Source organism: Phascolarctos cinereus, unplaced genomic scaffold, assembly GCF_003287225.1.
Source record: "Phascolarctos cinereus isolate Bilbo 61053 unplaced genomic scaffold, phaCin_HiC Scaffold_4;HRSCAF=312, whole genome shotgun sequence".
Taxonomy (NCBI): domain Eukaryota; kingdom Metazoa; phylum Chordata; class Mammalia; order Diprotodontia; family Phascolarctidae; genus Phascolarctos; species Phascolarctos cinereus.
In genome coordinates this window covers 207,587,936-207,612,086 of record NW_027555847.1, presented here as the reverse complement: position 1 = coordinate 207,612,086, position 24,151 = coordinate 207,587,936, and the positions used below count along the sequence as shown (strand labels likewise).

Here is a 24,151-nt window from a genome sequence, read left to right as displayed (position 1 = left end):
AGTATGTAAGGCTAGATGAGTCTTCCTGACTGCAGGCCCAGCACTTTATCTCCTGTGCCAGGTAGCTGCCCTTGAATGGTGTTTATATTGCATTATATTGCATTTTGTGTTGTATTTTTGAGTAAATTTTTTTTGTTCTTTGATAGAAAAATAAAACTTTAAGAGATCCATTACTTTTTATTAAGATATATAAGAAAAAGAAATAGCAAGATAGAAATATATCTTAATGTTTTCGTTCCAGGATGAAGAAGCTGCACTGGCAGATGGTGACGATGTTCCTTATGAAAACAGTGTCAGGCAGTTCTTAGGGGAATACAAATCATGGCAAGACAACATTCAGACAGTATTGTTTACATTAGTTCAGGCTATGGGTCAAGTGCGCAGTCAGGAGCATGTTGAAATGCTGCAAGAAATAACTCCCACTTTGAAAGATCTGAAAACACAGAGTCAGAGGTAAGAGTGGTTTCTCAGTCTCTGACCAAAGTAAAAATGTAACCAAACCTTAAATAATTTATCTGGTCCTCTTCAAATTCAAATTAAAGCATTTTTTACTGCATCAAAATATCTTCTAAATAATTTTAGAATTTCCATATTTAACTCTTACTCTAAAAATAGATTTTATGAGTGTGCAGTTTTATTTTTATTTTTATCTTTCAGCATCTACAATAATCTAGTGAGTTTTGCATCACCCCTAGTCACAGATGCAGCAAATGAATGTTCAAGTCCAACATCATCTGCTACCTATCAGCCAACCTTCGCTGCAGGTATTCCTCTGTGATTGGGGGGAAAGGGAGAAGAAAAGGGCTGAAATCAGATATTTTAAATTAAGAACTTGTGTAAATATGTTTTGTAGATAGTAATGTGGCAAGTTTGCATAGTATATGTGATACTCCTATTCAGCCACCCTTTGTAGGAAAAGGAATCCTTCCAAAACAGGCAGCCAAGCCAAATTTCAAAATAGTCAATTAAGTGTGAAAATAATTCATGCCAAATAAACTTTTTAAAGTTTAGAATTAAATTATATTAATGATAGGGAGTGGAAGGACATTGAGACCAAATTTCTTAGTTTATATCAGCTGAAGATTTTTGTTCATCCCATTTAAATAATAGTATCAACTCTCATCTTTAAAGCAGTACGAAGCAACACAGGCCAGAAGACTCAGCCTGAAGTTATGTCACAGAATGCAAGAAAGGCAATTCAGAAAAATCTTGCTACATCAGCAGATACTCCACCAAGCACAGTCCCAGGAACAGGCAAGAGTGTTGCTTGTAGTCCTAAAAAGGCAGTCAGAGATCCTAAAACTGGAAAAGGTAATTAGTTACTATGCAGTTCTCTTTTGGTATACTTTAATTCTCTTTATTTTAAAAATAGTGGTTTGAATATTTGCGATGTCGATTCTTTTTTCAGCTGTACAGGAAAGAAACTCATATGCAGTGAGTGTGTGGAAGAGGGTCAAAGCCAAACTAGAGGGCCGAGATGTTGATCCTAACAGAAGGATGTCTGTTGCTGAACAGGTGACTCCTAAAAAAAGCAAAAATGTGGAACTAAAAATTGTTACATTGCTGGGAAAATACAGTTTTGTTTCTCCAGGCCAAGAAATACTTATTGAGCACCTATTTAAGTCACAGAACTAGTATCAAAGGTCAAAAAATGTTTCATTGATACATCTCCTACATTTTGAGGCAGTGGTATCCATTTCACTTGCCACCTAATCCCACTAGACAGAAATTCATATTACTAGCAGATTACTCCTTATACCTATGAAGTGTTTCATCAATAACCTTTCTTTGTTGGTCTTTTAAAAGTAGCAGTATGTCGCGTTAGAAGCTGAGCCCAGTAGCACCATGCTTATTATGTTGCACAGTGGGTTGCTGAATAGGAACTTTTAGCAAAGTTGAAAGTTTGTTTCAACTTGCAACAAACTTGTGATACTCTGTATACTTATTTTTCTCAGATTTATTTTTATTTAAAAAACAATAGTTCTTCAAACATATGGTGAACATATCTGTATGTAGAGGCAGCATGGTACTAAAGAAAGAACAGTGATTTTTCAGTCAGCAGACCTGGATTCTAATTCTGCCTCTGCTCTTAACTATGTAATGTGATTTTAGGCAAGTCGTCTGACCTCCCTGGGACCTTAGGTTCATCATTTGTAAAATGAACGGACTAGATATTCTGAGGTTTACTTCCAGCTCTATATCTAGGATCCTAGAACAGTATTATTAAGGGATTAGTTATTATTTAGTGAAGGTTCTTGGCAGGGTGGTAGGGAGACAACTGTAAGGTGTATTGAAAAGAATGCTGGGATTTGGAGGGAAGACTTAGGGTTGAATTCTGGCTCTGCTACTATTTTCTGCTGCTGTTCCTGAAGTCAAGTCATTGAATGAAGCCCAATTTTGGGCCTCAGTTTCCTCATATGTAAAAGGAGGGGATTGGAAATTGGAAATGATCTCTGAAGTACCTTTTAATGTTTATTTTGAACTTGTTTACTAGATCCGGAGGTCATACTTCCTTCTTTTGTTATTTTTTTTTCCTGTTGATTTATTTGTTATATTCGAGGTCTTTTAAGTTTCCTTCTCCTGAAATCTTTAGTACTTTCAATCTTCTTCCCCCCTTGTTTTCCTTATGACTCACTTTCTGACTTCTTCCCATTGTAGTTTCCTTAGGAATGGATCTGAGAGCATCTTGGTCTTTTCCCACATTGGGCAATTCAGGGTTCACAAACTGGGTCTCTGCCCCTGACTTTTGGATGGTCAGAACTGACCCCCAGTTCAAAACCTGCTTTCCCTGCTATGGGCAGTTCAGAGCTTTGCAGCACTGTTGCTTCAGTGTTTCAGCCCCGTTGAACTTTTGTTTGTGGCCAGGCTGGTTGTCACAAGACCCAAACAAACTTCTAGAGCTGGGGTCTCTACAGCACTGAAAAGTAGGAATGGGGTACAGGAGTGGGTTTTGATGTAAGTCCATGTCATGTCCTTGCATCTCCTAGTGCAGCCTCACTGCCACTAGCGTGGGAAGTGGGGGAGAGTGCTGAGTGACCTCAGGGTCAGTGATTATCACTTCTTGGGTTTTGTCTTTTTTTTTTAACCTTTTCTTTGGATTCTGGTTGTCTTAGATCAGAGATTCAGCTGAAAATGCTTTATCTTTGAAGCATAACTTCTTTTTTTTGAGAGGTTGTAGGGATCAGAGAAAATGTCTAGTGCACCATCTTATTGCTCTTAGAACCTATAAGTCCAAGCATAGTTATCTTGAAATGCTTATCACAAAGCATTATAGGATTATGCTCATTAAAATTTTAAATACAGCATGTTAGGATTCCATTTTTAATTTTAAAAAAGTGGAGAGTAACAGAGAAAATATCACCAATGTTCATTATTTCAAAAATAATTTTTACATTTATTCATTTCTAGAAATCCTTACCCTCTCCTTCCTGAAATTGAGGCCTCAATGCCCCATGCCTCAACAATTCCACTAGCATTCTTGTTGATATCCCTGCCTGAAGTCTTTCCCTTTCTAGTCCATCTTCCACTCAACTGCCAAAGTAGTCTTCCTGAAACACAGATCTGACTGTATCTCTCTGCTACTCAGTAAATTCTGCTAATAAATTCCTATTATCTCCGGTATCAACATAAAATCAAAATCCTCAGTTTAACTTTTAAAGCCCTTCACAATATGGCTTCTTCCAACTTTCCAGTCGTCTTATAATTTATTCCTCTCCACCTTCATTAACACTGGCCTCTTTGATGATCCTTAAACATGACTCTTCATTTCCTGATTCATGCTACTTTCACTGGCTGTCCCTCATGCCTGGAATGTGCATCTCTCCTCATCTCCACCTCCTGGCTTCCCTGAAGTCTCAACAAAAAGCTCACCTTCTAGGAAGACCTTTCCTGGTCTTCATCATTTTCCCTCCCTTCCTCTTCTACCCACCCCCACTCCCAGACTGTCTTGAAATCCACAGCATTTAACATAGTGCCTGATAGATGCTTGATAAGTGCGTCTTGAAAATGTACTGGGAATCATGCTGAACAAATACCTTTATTACTTATTATTATATATCTGGGCTTAAAAATTAGAAATTGAGGGTGTGTTCCTTGGTTCAGAAAGGCAGAATTCTTAAAAATTTTGAAGGGTAATGAATGTTTTCAGCATCAAGAGATCAGTGCTTATTATCAGAAGCCTCCCAGTGTCTTAACAGACTTTGCTTTACACATTGCCTAAGACTTGGAGAATATCTGTCCCAGCTTTTGTCAAACAGAAGGAGGATATTTCCACCTACATACATACATACATACATACATACATACATACATACATACATACATAGATTGCCTACTAGTTGTAATGGAAACTGTGATGTGGATAAGTGGCACATTCCAGTTTTCTTGTAGAATAGTTAATGTATCGTTTTTACAAATGAGAAAAATTAAGTAGCTTGGAGAGGATTGTGTGTACTTAGAAGTAATGCTTTAACATCCCATAATATCATTGATTTATAATGTAAGGTAATTAGAAATTGTAATAAGGAAACTTTTTATACTTTTTACACATTATTCATGTGTGGACCTTACCCTATTTGCTTTACATTCATAAGATCATAAGTTTAAAATTAGAAGGCCCTCAAAGATCATTAGTCTAACCCTCTTGTTATACAGATAAGGAACCTGAGGCACCCAGAGAAGTTAAGGGACTTATCCAATATTGTACAGGTAGTAAGCTGCAGACTTACTAGGTTCTGACTCCAACTGCAGTACTCTTTAGAATGTACCTAAAGCACACTTTTTACAACAAGTATTCAAGATTTTAAACCTGTGTTGCACAGTGTAAGGATTCTTCTTAGAATTCACTCTCCCTAAAAGTTTGCCTTATAATTTTTAAATGTACCAGTTGCTCTTGCAAGTTTTAGTTGAGTCATCTAAACTGCTGCCTCATTTGGGAATCGCAATCTTTTCAGTTCTATTCCCAAACCAGTTTACCTATTTTAAAAATTGTTACAGTTTTAAACATTTTTTGCTTTGCTTGGTTTCAGGTTGACTATGTGATTAAGGAAGCAACTAATCTAGATAACTTGGCTCAGCTGTATGAAGGTTGGACAGCCTGGGTATGAATGGGAAGACCACAGATCAGTCTGGTTAAGTGAGGTCAGACATCTACTAGAATCAACTCGGCCTCAGGCATCCATAGCCACACCACAGTCGGTGGTGATGCATACTGGGGCTTAATCTGAGGAAACCTAGGAAATCTCGGTGCACTAGGAAGTGAATCCTGCAAGATAGCTGCACTCAGGGATACACTAAACACAATGGTCTGCAACCCCAGGGTCAAGGGTGAAAGTTCACTGCCTGAACACCACAATTGTCTTTCTGCTATGGAACAGCTGCAAACGTGTCAGGAGGTTAGCTGCAGAAAGAAATCCGAATGCTACAGAGTGCAGAGTGATTTGGAACTCCATTCCACCTGACCCTGTGTGTACAATCCAGGAAATACCAAAGCCCATTCAAAGAGAAACAGAAAACTGGGGCCATGAAGAAATCACAGCAAAGGAAGATTTGATGCATTCAGATTCTTGTGTTACACTTGTTGTGTGGCAGCAGTACTGGTTGGGTTGACCAGTAAGTTTAAAAAAAAAAGTCTACGCAATATGAACTTCAGAAATGGACTGAAAGCAGAGAGCTGTATAACAGATACACTGCAATGGAAGAACTTCTGAAATGAAGAAAAAGTCTGGGTTTCTCCCTTCCCCCTGCCTTTTCCTTGTTCTTCCTTTCTCTGCCCCCCCTTCTACCCTGCCCATCCTCATTCGTCCCCTTTTGCCTAGTCTAGTAGATTAGCCATATTTCAAATAAACTTTTATTTCAATCCTTGTATTTCACGTAGTTCAGTCTCAATACTATTAACCTGGATACTTTTTAATAAATGGAAATTTCTCCAAAAGCACTGAAAACATTGAAAATTCAAGGATTACTTAAAGGTTGAATGATCACATACAAAATGTAATTCTGGTTATTTAAGTCATTTCTGTGATTCTATCATGTACAGTTTCCCAGATTGTCACTGTGCATTTAAAAGTAATTAATCTAATAGGCATTTGATTTAATGTACACTTCTCTCTGCTGTTGCAGAGTAAGTATAGGGGGTGGGAGGGGCAAGTCATTCAAAATTTTCCCTCAAAGCTCATTCTACCGTGATTGCTGTAGTTTCTTTCATAAAAGAGTAGCCAATCCAATGTAATCTTTTACCTTTTTTAAAAACCAGAATAGAATATCTAGTAAGAGTTTTACATTGTTGATGACAGATAAACAATAAAATGATGTTCTGTTGGAGGTAGAGTGATATGGTTTTTTTTAATTCAGTTTCCTCATTTGATACCTTTAATTTGCAAAATTAAAATTCTTTAGTTCATGTGGTATATTAGTACTTTTACATGTAACATTAGTAAGAAGAACCACCAACATTTTGTTCAGTTAAATTATTAAAGTTGTGTGTGAAGTATTTTAGTTTATAGCATGACTTTGATAGTTTACTGTTCAGTAATACATGACAGTGAACTCATGATCAAAGTTTCCTTAAATTTACCATTGCATTTTAATACTGAAGTAAACTAGAATCCTGGTTCAGAATAGGAATTTTCAAATCATGTATTAACAAAAAGTAAAACAAGATTAAAACCTGACTTTCAGTATAGTTTTCAAACACTTATTAAATTTTTGGACAGAGTTCACATTCCAGTTTTCACAGACTTGAAGTGTTAAGAAAAATTCCATATACTCATTAGCTTTTTGTATTTTCTGATTGTTTCATTATTCTGATTTGATACCTATGAGATAATGCATTTCATTATAGATGCCTTCTAAACATTTTGCCATGTATTGCAAGAAAGATGGCATTTGACTATCCATGTGCCTAAAAAAAGATCCTATCACAATTTTTTACTTTGTTTATAGTGAACCTTATTTTAATGAAACAACTTAAGCTGGAATAGTAATGCCAGAATGCATTTTGCATGCTGCTGTTTTCTAGAAGCTGTGAGAATTTATTTCATCTCAGATGTTACCTCCTAATATCCAAAAATGAAGCTGCTTTTTCTTTATATTATTAGAATGATATGCTTTTTTTTAAAAGCATACTAGCCCAACACACAAATTGGCCCCTATTTGGAAATGGCTTCCTCTTTAGTAAGGAAGGTTAATAGAAAATTCCAAGAAGTATCAGACTTCACAGGTGCCTTGGCACTTTGTCCAAGCTAATACAGTGAAACAACTTTACTATGAAAAATAGCACCCATACACATTAGTAAATTACTCATGCATGACCTTTGACAAAATGGTCCCTTTAACATTTGAGATAACGATATCAAAACAAGAAATGTTTTGTTTTCAGAAACATTAACTTGGGACTCTAAATGTATATTGATATTTACTGCATAGTAGTTTGATTTCCTCATGAAATTTAAATTATAAATGGCCTTGCCATTTTAGATTTCTATAAGAATATTCACCAGTATTTTCAAGACATACATAGGTTAAAAAGATACCGGTGTTGTAGCAGATCAAATGGTAAAATGTCCATAGTAAAATGTAAAGATAAAGCAGCTATGAAATCATAATTGTATTTAGTAATAGACAAAACAGCTATGGAAAACAAGGCAGGTTTTCTTTTTTATGATTTGATTTAGGTTGACATCTACAAGCAGCCATTTTTCTTTTCTCTCAAGACTCAGTTATCCTCAGTGTTATGAATGTTGTCTGAGTCATTGGAATTGCCTGCTCATCTTTGTTTTTTGTTTTGAGAAATGTTTACTTGAAAAAGCTCTGGAGGTATACTAGTTTGTGGAGTACCTGTAGCAATTTCGCTGGTCTATTTAATGTGTTTGTCCCATTGTGTTCATGACCAGTTTTTATGCAGCTTTCTTCATGGTTAGATTATTTGGACGAGTATTAAGCATCTCTAGATTTGATCTTATAGTCTTCGTGCATAGTTTTCCTTTCTGTCTAGGGACTAAGAGTTTAAGTAGAACTGCTGATCCACTATCACAGCCCAAGCTAAATTCTTTATTATTAGGTTTCAGATGCCAAAGTTTAAGGCTGAAATTTAAGATAAAGTCATCTAGCACTCCAATTAATCCTGTCTCTCCACCTTCTTCTAAATGGTTTTCCAGCGTTGTGTTACCTGCATTGTAGGGGTTTTCTCCAGTGTTTGGTTGGTCTAATCTGTAAAATTTTAAGGAAAGAGCCATTTAAAATATCTGAGCAGGGCAGTGTGAATACAGCCAAATATTAGAGTATAAGTGTCATCTAAAGTCCCTTCTCAAGTTATAGGCAGTACTTTAAGCCTGAAAAGTCTTCCCCCTTCCATTCTTCTTAACATTTTTGTAATTACTTTTGAAGGTTGCTTATTTGAGTAGCATGAGAACAAAAGGAGCTGTTTCCTTTTCTGTGCTCCTCTTGGCAGTTTCCCCTCCTTTTGGGACATAAAACTACAATTCAGCCAATTTCTTTAAGCCAAATTGAGCTGCTTATTCAAAAGAAAATGACCAATTATTTACTATTATCACTCTTGATGTTTTTACATGAAATTTGATAAATATTAAAATCAGTGACCTTTCCTTTCTCACTTGGCTTATACCTTATCAATAAAATTGAATTAAGATATTTTATTTTCCTTAGGCTTTAGAGGTAGAATATTGTTAACATAACATTCACTGAAAGAATATGGCTTATGCTTTGATGTCTGTAGTTAGAAAGTACCTCCTTTAGGGAAAAAAACCATGGTAGCTTATCTAGATAAGGTAAATGGTTTTTTGAGAGATAGGATGGAAAAGAAATTTACCATACTATGAAGTTATGTGGGTTTTGTTGTACTTTTCCTGCTCCTTATACCTGTATTGGGAATAGCAATATTTCAGTCTCATTAACAAGAAGTGCAGAACACTTGGCCCTAGCCAAAGAGAATCAATTCTCATTTTAAAGGGTGGATTGTAAAATAAGCAGACTATAGATCAATTGGTTTTCCATACTCAGTTGTGTGGGTTTATTAAGGAAAAACTGTTGTACTAATAATGTAAAAATGTAATGCAGTTATTAGATGTATTTTCAAAAGTGGTAAATAGTAAAGAATTGCATGTTGCTCAGAAATACAGAGTTGTGGAAAGATGCTTTTTTTTTAAAAAAAAAACAGGCTGATTTAAATATAAGCATATTTTTACAAGATTCAAACCTCAAATGTTTTGTTCAGCTCAACAATTTATACCCCTTGTCCATTACTTTTTTTTTTGTCCATTACTTTTTTTCTGGTGTGAAACACCTTTTTCTACCACTTCTAATGGTAATCAATGTGTGACATGAAAAATTTCTCCATTTACCTTTATTGTAAGGGCAAATAATTTAAAATGAATCTTCCTTTTTCCTAACAGAACTGTATAAAAGGAAGTGGCTGCTCTGTACAAAGGTTGTATTGCCTCCCCAATTTTGTGAGTGTATCACACCAGCTTCCTGAAAATGTTAATAATGCATCTTTTGGGGGGGGGAATTTACAAGCAAATTTTGTGCATATATTGCATCAACATGGCAAAGATTGTATAAAATACCTTTTTCAAGAAATAAAGGTTTAAATTCAACTGGGCTAATGTTAAATTCTGAATTTATTGCTCAGAGTACTAAAAATACTTTCTAACCCTAACACTAAATATAAAAAGTCTTACCTTCCTACAGCTCTAGATGTGTACAATTGTTTGTTACCCCCAACCAAGTTTTCATAATTTTTTAAATGTTTAACGGTATATGTTTATCAAATTGGATGAAAGAATTATCACTTCAAAAGAAGTTCAGGTTGCAAAACTGAAAAACCTTAAAAATCATACAGAGAAGTTGTGGTTTCATGGCTCCAATTGAGTTGCTTCATTTTGAGAGTTTGGTGTTTTTTTTTTAAATCCAAACATACTAGTTTCAAAATAAAGACAATTATAAATTTACCCAAAAGTTGGATAGCTTATCAGCTTAATTTGCAAAGTCTGCTAGTAGGTGTGTTTGTCCTGTTATGATTTAGCAGTTTTCAAAGTAAATAAATACAACCTCCCATCTGTGTATATTATAAAATGGAAAGGGGCTGGGGGATTATATAGTATGAAGCATGTATTTTAAGTAAAACATTTAGAGAATTTAGTAAAGATCTAATCCATTTTTTTCTGTGTATAATTTAAACATTAACAATCGGTTAACTCCATAGGGTTTTTTCCCCTTAAAAAAATGCCAGAACTATGCTAATGGGAAACTTCAGTAGTAAAGGGGGCGGGGGGAACTTATTGGAAAACTCAAGAGAACCTTACCCATGTAACTGTTAGGCTGTGAATATGGAATAAAGGCACAAGAAGGCTCTACAATATGGATAATACTTCATATAGCACCTCATTCTGTCTCATTCTGTATTGTCTTACCACAGGTATTTACCACCTGGCCTAAAGCAGCTTCCTTCTTAGGGCAGGATTTTCAAAATAAAAATATATTCCTGCAATTCTGTGAAAGAGACAAAAAGTTTCCACATCAATTATTCCACTTTATTCTCAAGACCTTTTTTGGGGAGCTTAACTTTAGTTGAGCATATCCACCTTACCTATTCAACTTTAATACTCCCCAACAACCTGCCAGCTCTTCCCATCCCTCAAAAAAACGAGGTTTCTCATCTTAACTTTTCCTACCACACTTGACCCTCCACAAAACAAAGGAGCTCTTAAATGTTTCTTCAACACTGAATATTATCTACAACCACTATACTGTATATGCCTTCTCTTGCCTTCAGAAGTACGATCTTCGGGGGAATCTGATACAAAGCATAACTGCAAATTTTGGGGAAAGTCTTACTTTCCCTTCTATAAAAGTTCATGGTTTAGCTGTTATATTTCCTAATGCTAAATCCAAATGTGCACGATAGTTTAAAAGGGACAGAGTTTGCTTCTTACGAACTTGTGGGTAAGCAATTTCTAAAAAAAAATTTCTGCATCTTATCTTGGGGGCAGCTATCTGGCCCAGTGGATACAGCAATGCATATGCAGTCAGGAAAACCAGGGTTCAAAAACGGCCTCGGATGCTTGCTGCGACTGAGCAGTTTCCACTTTTGTAAAATAAGTATACTAGCACCTACCCTATGGTGGTTATGAGGATAAAATACTTATAAAGCCCCTTTCAAACTCTAACGCACTACATAAATGAGCAATCATTACTATGTGATCTTGTCTGTGTCTTGTCTCTCTCTAATTAGGCCTTTGGTACAGCTGGAGACGGGAGTAGTGGCAAAGGTTGGGAGGTGTAGTAACTTGATCAGTCACATGGCACTAAGCCCCAGAAGGGGGGGGGCGGGCCCAGTCACACTAGTCGCCAGGGGTATTACCAAGCAGACCCATTAGACATACCCCAGGAGACGCTCGAAGAAGCTTGTTCATCCATATTTAAAAAAAAAAAATTGGAGGCAATCAGGGTTGTGACTTGCCCAAGGTGTCTGAGGGCCGCATTTTAACTCAGGTCCTCCTGACTTCACGGGCTGGTGCTACTCAGCTGCCCCGGTCATATAAAAATCAAACACCAGCCCCTCCCTTCCCTAAATACGACAATTTTCTGTCTTCATTAGTGGCGTTTTGCAAAATGGGGATGAAATATAATCGGAAAGCTCTCGTCTGGGGTAAAGGGACAAAGAACCACTGCTATGTTGGGCGCTTCGTCATTTTACCAAGACGACAGATGGGAGAAGAGAAAAAAATATCTGTGCCTGCGTCTGATTCTGCGCACACGCGCGCGCTCTCGTATCCTTTCCTTACCTGTGACAGTTGAACCGGTTCCCGAACCTGTGAAGTGGAGGGGAGGGGAGGGGAGGAAGGGTTTTAGAACGGATACGAGGGATGATTGGCCAACCAACTCAGCTCCCCGCCCCTCAACCCAGGGCTTTCTTTACATCTTTCTCTGCTTCGTTTTGAAAATATGCACTGGCTCGTGGTTGGCTGGTATGAGCCTCAGCTTCGCCTGAATTTTACCAATAAAAAGACAGGCTCGCGAGGCCTGTCGGGAAAGGGAGCCGGCCCATAAAAAGGCCTGGGTCGCAAGGCCGTTGTCTGTTAAGGATCTTGCGAAGGGCTGTTGTTGTGGTGTTACTATTTTTTATGTAGGGACCCGGAGGCGCCGGCTGGTTATCCTGAGAGGTGCTACAGTGACCATGGCTGAAGGGGACAATCGCAGCAGCAACGTGTTGGTGAGTGGCCCTGAAACCCGTAGCGGAGACAGGCCCCAGGCCATCCTCCCGTTGGGTTTGTTAGGTACGGCGGCCAGTCTCTTGGCCTGGTCGCCCCAGGTCTAGGTTTACGGGGCGGAGGAGGCTCTTAATTCCCGTCCTCACCCGCTTCCCCAGGCGTTTGACTGTCTAAAGATCCGCTCTTAACTTCCTGAGTGGAGCCTGCGTTGGGCGGGGCAGGCTGAAGGCCTTCTGTTTAGTCGTCCTAAGAAGGTGGGGGTTGGGAGGGAGAGGTGAATGTGTGCAAGAGGAAGTAAATCCAACCTGACCCTCCAGTGCTGGAGCTTGGTCAGGCGTTTCAACCTAATCCTCCGTGTTCTGCGCGGCGCCTCCCCGCGCTTCTGCTACCTTTCGGGGAAAACATCCAAGTTGAGCAGAAATAGAATTTTCCCCAGTTTTCCTATGAGCTCATCTAAGGGTGAAGGCTTCTAGCTGCCCAGAGAAAATGGGGAGGGGGGAAATGAACTGGAGACAGCAGATTACTTTCGGCGTGATTTTTGGAAGACCAGTGGAATGTTTGTCATTTGACTGGGATTGTGGTGTAAGGCAGTCACGGGCTCTGAGCTGGAAAAGGGCCTTCGAGATTATTTAGACATTAGAAAATTCAGATCTGGAGATACACTTTGACAGGGTCAGATCGCTTAGAAAACCTGAGTGTTCTTTCCCCTATTGTGTTCTGGAAGGTCAATTCAATTAATTGAAAAGTGTGGAGGTAGAAAACCTTTGAGTTTGACATAGTAATTTCATGGAGGTCATGAAGTATATTAGGCCTGGTAGAATTTTAGTAAGATAGCAATTTTAAGATTTAGAGTTGGAAGGGAGCTTTTTTACCCCTTCATTTTGCAAATGAGGAAATCTAATTCTAAGTGATTTTTAGAAACAACTGAATTTAACATTAGTTTTCAGATTGCAAGCAATTTTTAGTGATATTACTCATTTTTCTTACATCAGCTATGCTAGTTCTGCTATATTTTGCATGCAAGAGTTTCACTTTGTGACAATTTGAGTTTCTCAGATTCTTCCACAAACTGCAAGGGGAAGTTGTGTTGAGTTTAAGATGAAACATCCCAATTTGATGAAATTAGACTTCATCTGTTTTATGTTACTAATGCAAAATATCTCGATTTCAGTGATGTTAAAAAAAAACTAGTGGTTTCTTGTTACAAAAAAGCTGTTTTGGAAATTGAAGGTTGTCTGGAAAAACTTGGAAAATTGAGACATAGTAGAGACTCTCTTAGTCCAAGAAAGATGTAAATCCCTTTTATTGCCCAAATTGATGGGTTTGCTAAAATGGTGATTTTTGTTTTAGAAACTACTGAGACCTAAACCTAGAATTAATAATCCATTGATAAAGTTACATTAAATAAAAATTTAATATTTCAGCCTAATGACTATTAATTTTTTGGTGTCTTTTATCTTTATATCCCCTACATTTCCCAGTTTATCCCTTTCCCATCTTCCTCCTAGAGAACTATCTTGTACAGCAAAGAAGAAAAATAGTTCAACAAAACTAATCAGTACATCAGAAATGTCTGACATCATGTGCAGTGTACCTCACTCAGGTGTCCTCTGTCTATTTCAGAGTTTTTATTTAGTTTTCATTGTTTTCTTCTTTTTGCCATTTTGCTTACTTCCTTTACTATTAGTTCATAAATCTCATGCTTTTCTTTATTCATATCATTTTCATCATTTCTTTTAGCACAGTATTATTTCATCACATTGATGTGCCACAACTTTTTTAGTTAGTTGCAGTTGATGGAAATCTAATTTATTTTCAGCTCTATGCTTGTACAGAAAAATTCTGCTATAAATATTTTGATATGTAAGGGGGTCTTTCTGTCATTAACATTTGGGTGACCTTTATGACTTTTTAAAAAATTAGAATTATTGGCTGGTTTCAGCTGAGAATAGATATTTTATGAACATTGTAGCACAATAAAGGAATTTACCTTTTAGATAGCCAGAACTACTGTTAAGAATATTGTAATGACTATTTTAAGTATTTCTTGTATACAGGCTGCAGAAACTGCCAGCCTGGAAGAACAGTTACAAGGATGGGGAGAAGTGATGCTAATAGCTGATAAAATCCTTCGATGGGAGAGAGCCTGGTTTCCACCTGCAGTCATGGGTGTTGTTTCTTTGGTATTCCTGTAAGTGAGCTTTGAGGTTGTTGTTTTGATATTGGCCATTAGTATTTACTTGCACCTTTATTAAGCTTCCCATTTGCAGTGCACTAAATCTTTTGTAATGTATAGTCTGTAAAGAATGCATTTTCTTAGGTCAGCTTTCTCACATTTCATTATTTATGTAAGCTTTGCTTTATAATGCTGTAATGCATTTATTATGTAATGTATATTATAACTATATTGCTGCTAAACTCATCTAGACTTTTAAGCTCTTTGAGGTATTAGAATCATGCTTACCTTGTCACAATTTTGTATCTACTCCTTCATCTAGATCAGTGCTTTTTATATTTTTGTTGTTTTTATTGATTTTATGGGATAAAATGTCTACTAATCTGATATTTAAATCTTGGTGTTTTTTTTTCTTTAATAGTTTGATCTACTACTTAGATCCATCTGTTCTTTCTGGTGTTTCCAGTTTCGTTATGTTTTTGTGCCTGGCTGACTACCTTGTACCCATTCTTGCTCCTAGAATATTTGGCTCCAATAAGTGGTAAGTTAAGTAATACTTTAGTAACTCAATATACTTAGCATTGAGGGGAGGGTGAGTTTGTTGTTATATTAGGATGCCTAATTTAATTGCTAGCTTATATGTCTAGGATTCAGAGTTTAACATTCATCAAGAAGGCAGAGTAAAAATGGTTAAGTATCTTTAAGAGGAAAGATACTTCTGGCTGGTGGAAAGAATTGCTTTTGAGAAATACGACTGAATTAACAATATTAAGTAAGGAGTTAGTTGAAACTAACTGAATTAGTCCTTGAAAGAAGTTTAACCTCCACTGAAAATATGTTATTTGTGGTGAATGTGTTCCCTTTTTTTTTTTTAAACCTGGTGGGAAGTGAAGTTACTATGTATTTCCTATGGTACATCTGAAAACAAATCTTGAAAAACAAGCTGATTTTTCACCATGAAATCTTAACTATAAAAAAAAATTTATATTGTGCTATAAGAAATGATGAACAGGCTGACTTCAGAAAAACCTGGAAAGACTTATATGGTCTGATGGCTGAGTGAAGTGAGCAGAACCAGGAGGACTTTGTACACAATAACAGCCACGTTATGCAATGACTAAGATTGTTAAACTGAACCTTTCTCAGCATTATGAGGATTTAAGACATTTCCAGAGGCCTCAGGATGGATAATGCTGTTCGTATCCAAAGAAAGAACTATGGAAGTTGAATCGCTATCACTTATTTTTACCTTCTGTTGAGTTTTGTTTCATCTTTCTGATGGTTCCTCGTATTGGTTTTAATTTTTACTTACAACTTCACTAATGTGAAAATATGTTTAATGGGTATGTAAATGTAAAGCCTATATCAGATTGTGTGCCGTCTTGGGGGGGGGAAGGGAGAAAAATTTTCAACTCAAAAGCATATGGAAAAAATAAAACTTTAAATTTGAAAAAAAAAATTTTTTTAAATTTTACAAATAAATGCCATTCATAAGAACAGGCTACTCAAGTGAGTAGAATGAACTCCAAACTGGGGGGGTCAAGAAACATGGATTCAAGAACCAACTCTGTTACTAACTAGCTGTGTGACTTCAGTCACTTCTCTGGGTTTCTATTTATAGTTTGGACTAGATGGTATTTATGGTTGCAGATCTATGTTTCCTTGACTATTATATGAAATTGTGACCATACTCTTGAAAGTCTATGGGTCTTATTCTTTCATTTTATAAAAAAATCTTCATGTAACCTTTTAACCAAATCCATAACAAATTAATGAACGTGCCAAAAATGAGATGAGGTTTTCAGTGTAATGATTCAGAATAAACCGTATGCATTATAGATTTTCTTCCTTAGCATTTTTCATTTTTCTTTTTCATTTTCAATGCACAAGTCTTTTTTCTTTTCTTTCTGCCTACTCTTGGTAGCATGTTTCATCCTTAGCGCTTTTGCTTCATGGTTGTTCATTGTAGTCTTTTAAGTTTATCTTTATGTTATTGTTGTTTTCTGTACAAATTATTCTCTTGGTTCAGCATCAGTTCTTACAAGTCATCCTTTGGAATTGTCCCCTTCATCATTCCATTATATTTATGTACTATAATTTGTTAAACCATTCCTCAGCTGGTTTCTACTTTCAGTTATAGGTATTGTTTGTAGTTCTTTGCCACCACAAAATGAGCTCCTATAAATATTTTTTGTATTTATGGGTCCTTTTCTTCTTTCTTTGGTCACTTTGGGGGTGTAGACCTAAAAGTGGCATCTGTGGGCCTAAGGGTGTGCCCAGTTCACTTTTTTGGCATACTTCCAAATTGTTTTCCAGAATGGCTGGCATGGCAGTTTCATATAAATGTCCATGTGTATGCAGTACACATATACTGCTTTTTATTATATAACCTAAAGAAAAAATGCTATTTTATATAACCCCCAAATACAAGCTATTTTATATTCTTTTAGTATTTATTTTTACTATGTTGAAATACACTTACATTTTTGTTAAAAAGTGATTAAATAAAATTAGAGTGTACAGATTTTGTAGCCATCATTTGTTCCTAAAATTTGATTACTAAATCCATAAATCTTTTTCTCTAAATAAAAAAAGGGAGGGGGGGGGAAGACTTCTGAAATACAAACCTCCAAAAATACAAATCACTTCATCTCAGAGTTAGAAAAGACCTTAAGGGGTCAGCTAAGTATAAAAATGTCTAACCCATGCTTACTTTGATTAGGGACCTCTAATAAGGGCATCTCACTATATCCTAATACTTCCCAGCCCTTAAGACTTTTAAATGGCTCTTATTGTTAGGAAATGTTATTATCTTGGATTTAAATCTGCATTTTTGTAACCTAGCCATTTTTCTTAGACCTGTTCCTTGAAACTTTCCATAAGGCAGCTCTTCAAATACTGGAAAATTGCTATAATATCTACTCTCAAGTCTTCCGGCTGAATATGCCTATCTTCTTTACCTTCTAATATAGCGCGAGCTTAAGGTTCCTTACCCAATCCTTCTTAAAATGTGATGCCAAAAATTGACCCAGGTAGTCTAGATGTGATCTGACTATAACAAGAGTATAATTAGACTACCTCCTTCCTTATTCGGGGTCCTGTTTCTCTTAAGGCAGCCTAAAGTCATATTATTTGGATGCCATATCATTTGACTTACTTTAAGCTTGCAGTCCACTAAAGCTGTATACTTTGTGTTTGTGAATGCCTACTCAGAATTAAAACAAGAGACTCTTGATTTCTTAGAAGACAAGACAAGACAAAGGCATCACGTAGCAGTGCTTTGAAGGAAGTTAGGGATTCAAGACATAGGTGAGGCACACACACACACACAATTTACAGTTATTTCTAGGAAGCAGCTTAACAGACCAGGTTGAATAAAATAGACTGCTTGAAAAAGGGAATAATAGAATACGGGGAGGGGAGGGAAATGGTGGGAGCCAGATTGTGGAGGGCTTTAAATGCCAGCCTGAAGTTTTTATATTTTATCCTAGCGGCAGTAGGGAATCATTGAAGATTTTGAGTAGATGTATACCATTGTCAGGTCTAAAGGTGACATTGCATTGAATATAGACTTTTTTGCCATTGATTAGAAACTTTGTAACCCTTTCTTGCTTCCATGGGAACTTAGACTGAGGCTGGTAAGGCATATACCCCTCTTATGTGGGCAGCCTCTCAGAACTCTTCAAGGTTTTCTCTGTATTCTTGTATAGTAATGAATTATATTAAATCCTATAGACCATAGAGTAGATAGGTGGCTCTTTAAATTAAATTAATAATTATGCATAATAAATTAAATTAATGAGGTTTACAAAGCATGGTTTTGGAGCCACATGATTTTATGATGCCTTCTACATGTAGAGTATAAAATATCTTGCTTTGTTGTGGTTCTTTGCCAAATTTTGCTTTAGTAGAGAGAATCTTAAAATCTAAGATGGTAAAATTGTGTATATGACTTCTTGTTCTATATAAAATTTGCTCACAGTAAAAGTGGGGTGGTTGGGTGTTGTTATTTCACTAGGACTACTGAGCAACAGCAAAGATTCCATGAAATTTGCAGCAATCTAGTTAAGACACGGCGCAGAGCTGTTGGCTGGTGGAGGCGCCTCTTCACGCTGAAGGAAGAAAAGCCTAAAATGGTACTTGATTTTGACACATTTGTCTAATATGTCTGTTAATCTGACTTCAAAGTAGCATGATATTTGTAGGCTATGAAATATGAGGTTTTTGGTTAGTAATGCTTAGGTCATGCAAGTCAGAAAGTTACATTATCTGTACTTGGTTGTTTTGGGGTAATATTTCCTCTTGTAGATAAGAAGGTTTTGTTCCTTTTTTTCTCTTATCTGTTGTTGAAACAAAAGTAAAATACCTGTACTGTATTTAGAATAAATATCCCCTTGTATTGCTTTATTTTTACATAATACAATTATAGGAAGAGTCTTTTGGGTAGCAGTAGTTAGCTTCCAAACTAATATAGTTGTGGAGGTTAGAACACAATACCCTGAAGTCTGGAAAATCCATGTAAAATTTTTTGGCCCTCCCTTTGTACGAGAAAAGTCTGAATTTTTTTTCTTTTTCTCTTATGGGGTGTTTATAGTACCTTATTGTAAAATTTGGGTTGATATTATACAATTATATACGTATGTTTTATGCATTTCTGAGTTTCTAAACTTTTTCTGTGTTGTGTGCTGGCCTTTGAGTGTCATCTGTGGCGACCACAAAAATCCTAAAAAATTCCCACTTAATGTCTTATGCGCACCTGCAATATATCAAAATTGTGATGGGGAAAGTCACAGTGTGGAAGGGATAGTGATTTGGTTTACATTAGAAGATCTGAGTAAAGAGTAAAAATAGGACATTTAAACATAGATCATTTGTATTTGCTTTGTGGTAATAACAAAGTCCTGAAGAACTTAATTGTTTTATTATCCTACCTTTGTAAACAAGGAATTCTTTTTCATTTTTATTTTTTAGTACTTCATGACCATGATTGCTTCTCTTGCTGCAGTTGCTTGGATTGGACAGCAAGTCCACAATCTGTTCCTCACCTACCTTATTGGTAAGCCTTTTTAGCGACTGAACCAAAGGGATACGCTGTCTATCAAACAATGAGCATTTTTGTAAGTTCTTACTATGTGCCAGGCATTGTGCTGGAGGATAGCAAAGGTGTATGAAAAAGTCCCTGGCCTCAAGGAGCTAATATTCTGTAAGGAGAGAAAAAACCATGAACATATATAATTGAATATAAATGTAAGGGTAAATTTTTTTTTTGGCAGACACTAATAGCTAGGGGGATTGAAATGTTTCAAGCAGAAGTTGGCACTGGAACAGAATTCTGAAGGAAGGAAACAGTTCTTAAGACATGAACGTGAAGAGATATATCATTCTAGGCATACAGGGCAGCCAGTTCCAAGGCATAGAAGTGGGAAATAGAACATCATGTAATGCAGAATGTCTGAAGTACAGAGGGTGTGCAGGGGAATAATGTCACAAGAAAACTGGAAAAGTAGAAAGGGGTCAAGTTGTAAAGAGCTTTAAATGCCAAACAGGGGATTTTATAATATTTGATCCTAGAGGTAATATGGCACCTCTGGAGTTTGAGTAGAGAAGTGACATGGTCAGACCTACACTTTAGGAAATTCACTTTGGCACTTTTATGGGAGATGTGTTGGACAAGAGAGAAACTTGGAGCAGGGAGACCAATTAGAAGTCAGTTACAGAAGTTCAGGTAAGAGGTGATGAGGCCCTGAACCAAAGTAGTGGTAGAGTGAGCATAGATAATGGGTTGTTTGAGAGAGATAGTATGGAAAAAAGAGAGAGAGATAACGTAGAAATAGAAACAGGAATTGGCAACTGATTGGCTATGGAGGGTGAGTGATTATGAGGAATCAGAGTTAATGCCAAGGGTGGGAACCTAAGTGACATGAAGGAGGGTGGACTTCTCGACAGAAAGAGGGAAGTTTGGGAGAGGGGTGCACAACAAGAATGAATTTTGTTTTGAGTATGTCGATTTTGAAATGCTGACTGGATATCCTGGCTGAGTATCCTATAGTCAGCTAGAGATTTACTCGTGGAGCTCAGGAGAAGAGACTAGGGTTAGGGAGAACCAGATTTGAGAGGCAATGTATTAAACCCATGTGAATTTGTGAGTTTACTTAGTTGATAGAGTATAGCGAGAGAATAAAGAGGGCCCAGAACAGAGCATCATAGAATCTCATTTAGGAGTTGTCGTGTATATATGATGAACCAGTAAAGTTATGGTTGGACAGGTGGAAAAAGAATGAAATGAGAACAATCTCATAAAATTCCAAGAGGAAAAGATGGTCAACAGTGTTAAAAGCTGTTCACTTTGGGAGAATATTTTCTGTTGACATATGAGGTCAGAGGTCAGAAGTCAGAAGAGTCAAAGAGATGAGAAGTAAATAAGGAAAGGAAGTGGAGGCAGTAAGTGTGAACAGCTTTTTCAATGGGTTTGTGAAACAGGAGAGAGTAATAGCTTGAGGGATAGTTGGTTCTATTGAGGGTTTTTTTTTTCAGGATGGAGGAGGCTTGGGCATGCTTGCAGGCATCAGAGAAGGAATAAAGAAATTGAAGATTGTAAAGGAGGGTGATTATGGGGGCAAACTGCTGAAGAAGATGGGGAAATGGTGAGGTCAAGGTACATGTAGAGGAGGTTGACTTTAACAAGATAGATCCCCTATTCAGAGGCAGATATAACAGAGGAGTGAATGGGGGTTACGAGATGTAGAAAAGAGATGCTTAAAATGATGTCTTTTTTTTTTCCAGGAAAGTGAAGCAAGATCCTTGGTTGAAAGTCAGAGAGTGTGTGAGAAATTTGAGGGAAGAAAATGGTTTCAAACAGCCTTTGTTGAGGAGTGGCTCAAAGAATCATTTAGGAAGAAGTGGAAAAGATTGTCTTGTTCTTTGAGGGCACAGTTGAGATTAGAAAGCATAAATTCGTAGTGAGACTAGTCAGATTAGTTGTGTGATTTCTTCCAATTGTTCAGCAGCATGAATAGAAGTGGAGGAGGTAAATGATCACAGTTGGTCTAGGTTTGGGGTTTGGTTAAGTTGTTAGCATTGATAGGACAGAGGAATGGGATTCGAGAGTAAAGGACAATGAAGAGTTGAATTGGTTAACTGTAGCTGGAAAGTATGACTATTAGATTCCAACTCAATTGTTAGTTTGAAAAAAAAATGTTTAAAGAATGCTGCCTTCCTTTTGACAGAGGTAATGGAGTCAGGATGCATGCAAAATGAGACATATATTTTCTGTACACGACCAGTATAGGAATTTGTTTTGCTTGATTGACTATGTATGTTTGTCAAAAGAGTTGTTACTTGTTTAACTCCAGGAAAATCAATTTTATAAAAGGAAAAATAAAAATGTTTATGTAATACCTATTATGTGTGCAGTACTTTCAGAGACAAAGAAAAACATGAACTAGTTCTTTTCCTTTAGGAACACTGTAAATACTAGGACAGAGACAAAACAAATGTAATAGCCATAATTTGAAGCACATTATTTGATATATGTTCTGTAACTTAATTTCTTTTTGCTTTTAGTAACTTTCTTACTGCTACTTCCTGGACTAAACCAACATGGAATCATTTCAAAGTACATTGGAATGGCCAAAAGGGAGATAAACAAGCTCCTCAAACAAAAGGAGAAGAAAAATGAATGATGCATCTCTTTCATTCAGTATCATAAATATGGCATAGTGTCCTTGGGAACAGTTTCTGCAAAGTATGTGTACTAAAATGTTGTGGAAGTATGTTTTTACTTTCTCATTTAACTTCTAATTGGCTCTTGATAAAAATGTGAGACTAGCCAGTTGAAAGGCCCTGTGTATAGTGTCTTTGCATAAAGTTCGATAGAATGTGTCTTCACTGATTAATATTGATAACTTCAGAAATAGCAGTCTGTGAGATGGTCCCCTCTGAACTTGTTCTTATTTCATTACCCAAGGTTAACTGAACTGGCATTTTTAGGGAACTAAAACAACCCATCTGGTATAGTAGTTTAGTAATTCACTAATATTGTAATTCACTTTAATCCTTTAGAATGTTAACAGTAACTTGAGTAATACAGTCCATCTTAACAGTGGAAAATCTCAGGTTAAACTTTTCCTCCTAGAGAAATAGTGGTGGTCTGTGGGTGTAGAAAGTAGGTTTCATATCCTGCTTCAAGAAGTTGGCTCCGTGGATGTAACAACCAATTTTGTCACTTCTGACAGAGACCAATTAGCATTAATTTTCCATTCCTATTCATTATCATGGAAATGCCTACAGAATTACTGAAAAGTGGTTCCACGGCCTAGTTGATGATTAACCAACCATTAATGTTTTGCCCCTGTGGAACTCCTTAGCAATGTGCAGAAATTTGATCATTTCTGCCAAGTAGCAATCTGGCACGTTGTTGTCGGTCACACTTGTGCCCTCTCACTTAAAATATGGTAACTTCTATTTAGTAAATTGTTGAGAGAAGTTTCTTTATAGTAACTCCTAACAGAGTCCTACTATTATAATTATCTAAATCCTTGGCCTGGGGGAGAGGGCAGAGGAAGAACTAATGAGTAGAGTCACCATTAGGTAAAAACACTAGAAACAGTTATGGCTAATAGCATTCACTCCTAGCTGTAAGGCCAAACAGTAAAACTTACCCTTAAATTAGTCAAGTCCCACTCTAGTAGATAATAGATCTCATGAGATACTATTTGAAATTCTCAGACCTATAATATGACTCAGGTTAATAGTTATAAGACACTGCTGTCACCATAGGTTTAGTATAAAAATAAGTGATTGCCTGTGTCCTTTTCTTTGACCACTCCATAGAGAACAAAAGGGCTATTGGTAAAAGTGTAGTAGAAAGTCTGCCCCTGTTTGTACGTTTTGAAGTTAACCAGATGTTCAAACTATATTCAGCTTAGTAGCCAGAAATTGAGGTAGCTTTGAATGTGAATAAAGAAATCTCCAAAGCTTGCAGCACTTCTTCTCCACCAACACCCTGCCCCCTGTGAAAAATGTCGAGGAATGTTTGGAAACAATATTTAAAATCTTATTAACTATAATGTAGTTTTGTGAATTTAATGGCACTGAAATTATAAAAACTGGGCTGTGATATTTATGTCCTAACAGTAAACTTTTGTTTTCAGAATACTACTGTAGCCAAGGAGCCCATGTAGTATGATTAGTTTTATGAATGTTGTTTGATATACTAACCACCTGGAAAATATTGCATTTATTTCCTCTTATAAATAAGCCTTTCTTCATAGCCGTTTTTGTGTGTTGTACCTCTGCTGTTTTAACCCTGTATTATTCCTTTTGTTGTCTTTTGTGTAGGAAGAGATGGAGAGAGTATAAAGAGGGATGGGAAAGAATAAAAAAATTAAACTCTTCGCTTACATTCTAACATTTTTTAAAGCTCAACCAAGAAAATTATATCATCAAACTTATAAATCATTGCATTAATGAGTTACCTTGAATTTACTATAACATTACAGGTACTTACTATAAAGGATCTGTCTTAGACCTTATTATACAAGCCAATTTGTATAGCAAAGAGGGTTCTGGGTTTTGAGATAGTCCCCATGACATGGTCTGTGAGGGACAATGTTAGATTGGGGAACCAAGTGGGCCAATTTAGTTGGAGCGTAAGTGTGAAAGGGGAGTAATGTGAAATAAGCCTGAGAAGGTAGGCTGAAATCTGGTGCTGGGCTGTAAATGCCACACTGAGGAGTTTGTATTT

At 36.6% G+C, this 24,151-nt stretch overlaps 2 protein-coding genes across 6 annotated transcripts in view; both read left to right on the top strand.

The window, feature by feature from the left end:
- The window catches only part of SMG1 (SMG1 nonsense mediated mRNA decay associated PI3K related kinase), a 122,605-nt gene extending 112,987 nt beyond the window's left edge, over positions 1–9,618 (top strand). For 3 of the 4 annotated variants that reach the window (XM_078152864.1, XM_020965321.2, XM_078152866.1), the window contains 5 exons: positions 242–453; positions 658–764; positions 1,132–1,311; positions 1,409–1,515; positions 5,028–9,618. In XM_078152864.1, coding sequence (XP_078008990.1) covers positions 242–453; positions 658–764; positions 1,132–1,311; positions 1,409–1,515; positions 5,028–5,105 — 684 coding nt within the window. In that variant the 3' untranslated portion in view covers positions 5,106–9,618. The remainder of the gene's footprint in view (positions 1–241; positions 454–657; positions 765–1,131; positions 1,312–1,408; positions 1,516–5,027) is intronic. The other variant, XM_078152865.1, reaches the window with a different exon arrangement.
- Positions 9,619–11,952: 2,334 nt separating this feature from the next.
- On the top strand, positions 11,953–23,801 carry ARL6IP1 (ARL6 interacting reticulophagy regulator 1). 2 transcript variants are annotated; one of them, XM_020965326.2, is made up of 6 exons: positions 11,953–12,232; positions 14,288–14,421; positions 14,828–14,947; positions 18,425–18,542; positions 19,378–19,462; positions 21,190–21,808. In XM_020965326.2, the coding sequence occupies exons 1-6, from the start codon at positions 12,197–12,199 to the stop codon at positions 21,195–21,197; spliced, it is 501 nt and encodes a 166-aa protein (XP_020820985.1). In that variant the 5' UTR covers positions 11,953–12,196; the 3' UTR covers positions 21,198–21,808. The 2 variants fall into 2 exon arrangements, with proteins under 2 accessions (XP_020820985.1, XP_020820983.1); XM_020965324.2 differs by lacking the exon at positions 21,190–21,808 and adding an exon at positions 21,970–23,801 and having other exon boundaries at positions 11,961–12,232.
- Positions 23,802–24,151: the final 350 nt, after the last annotated feature.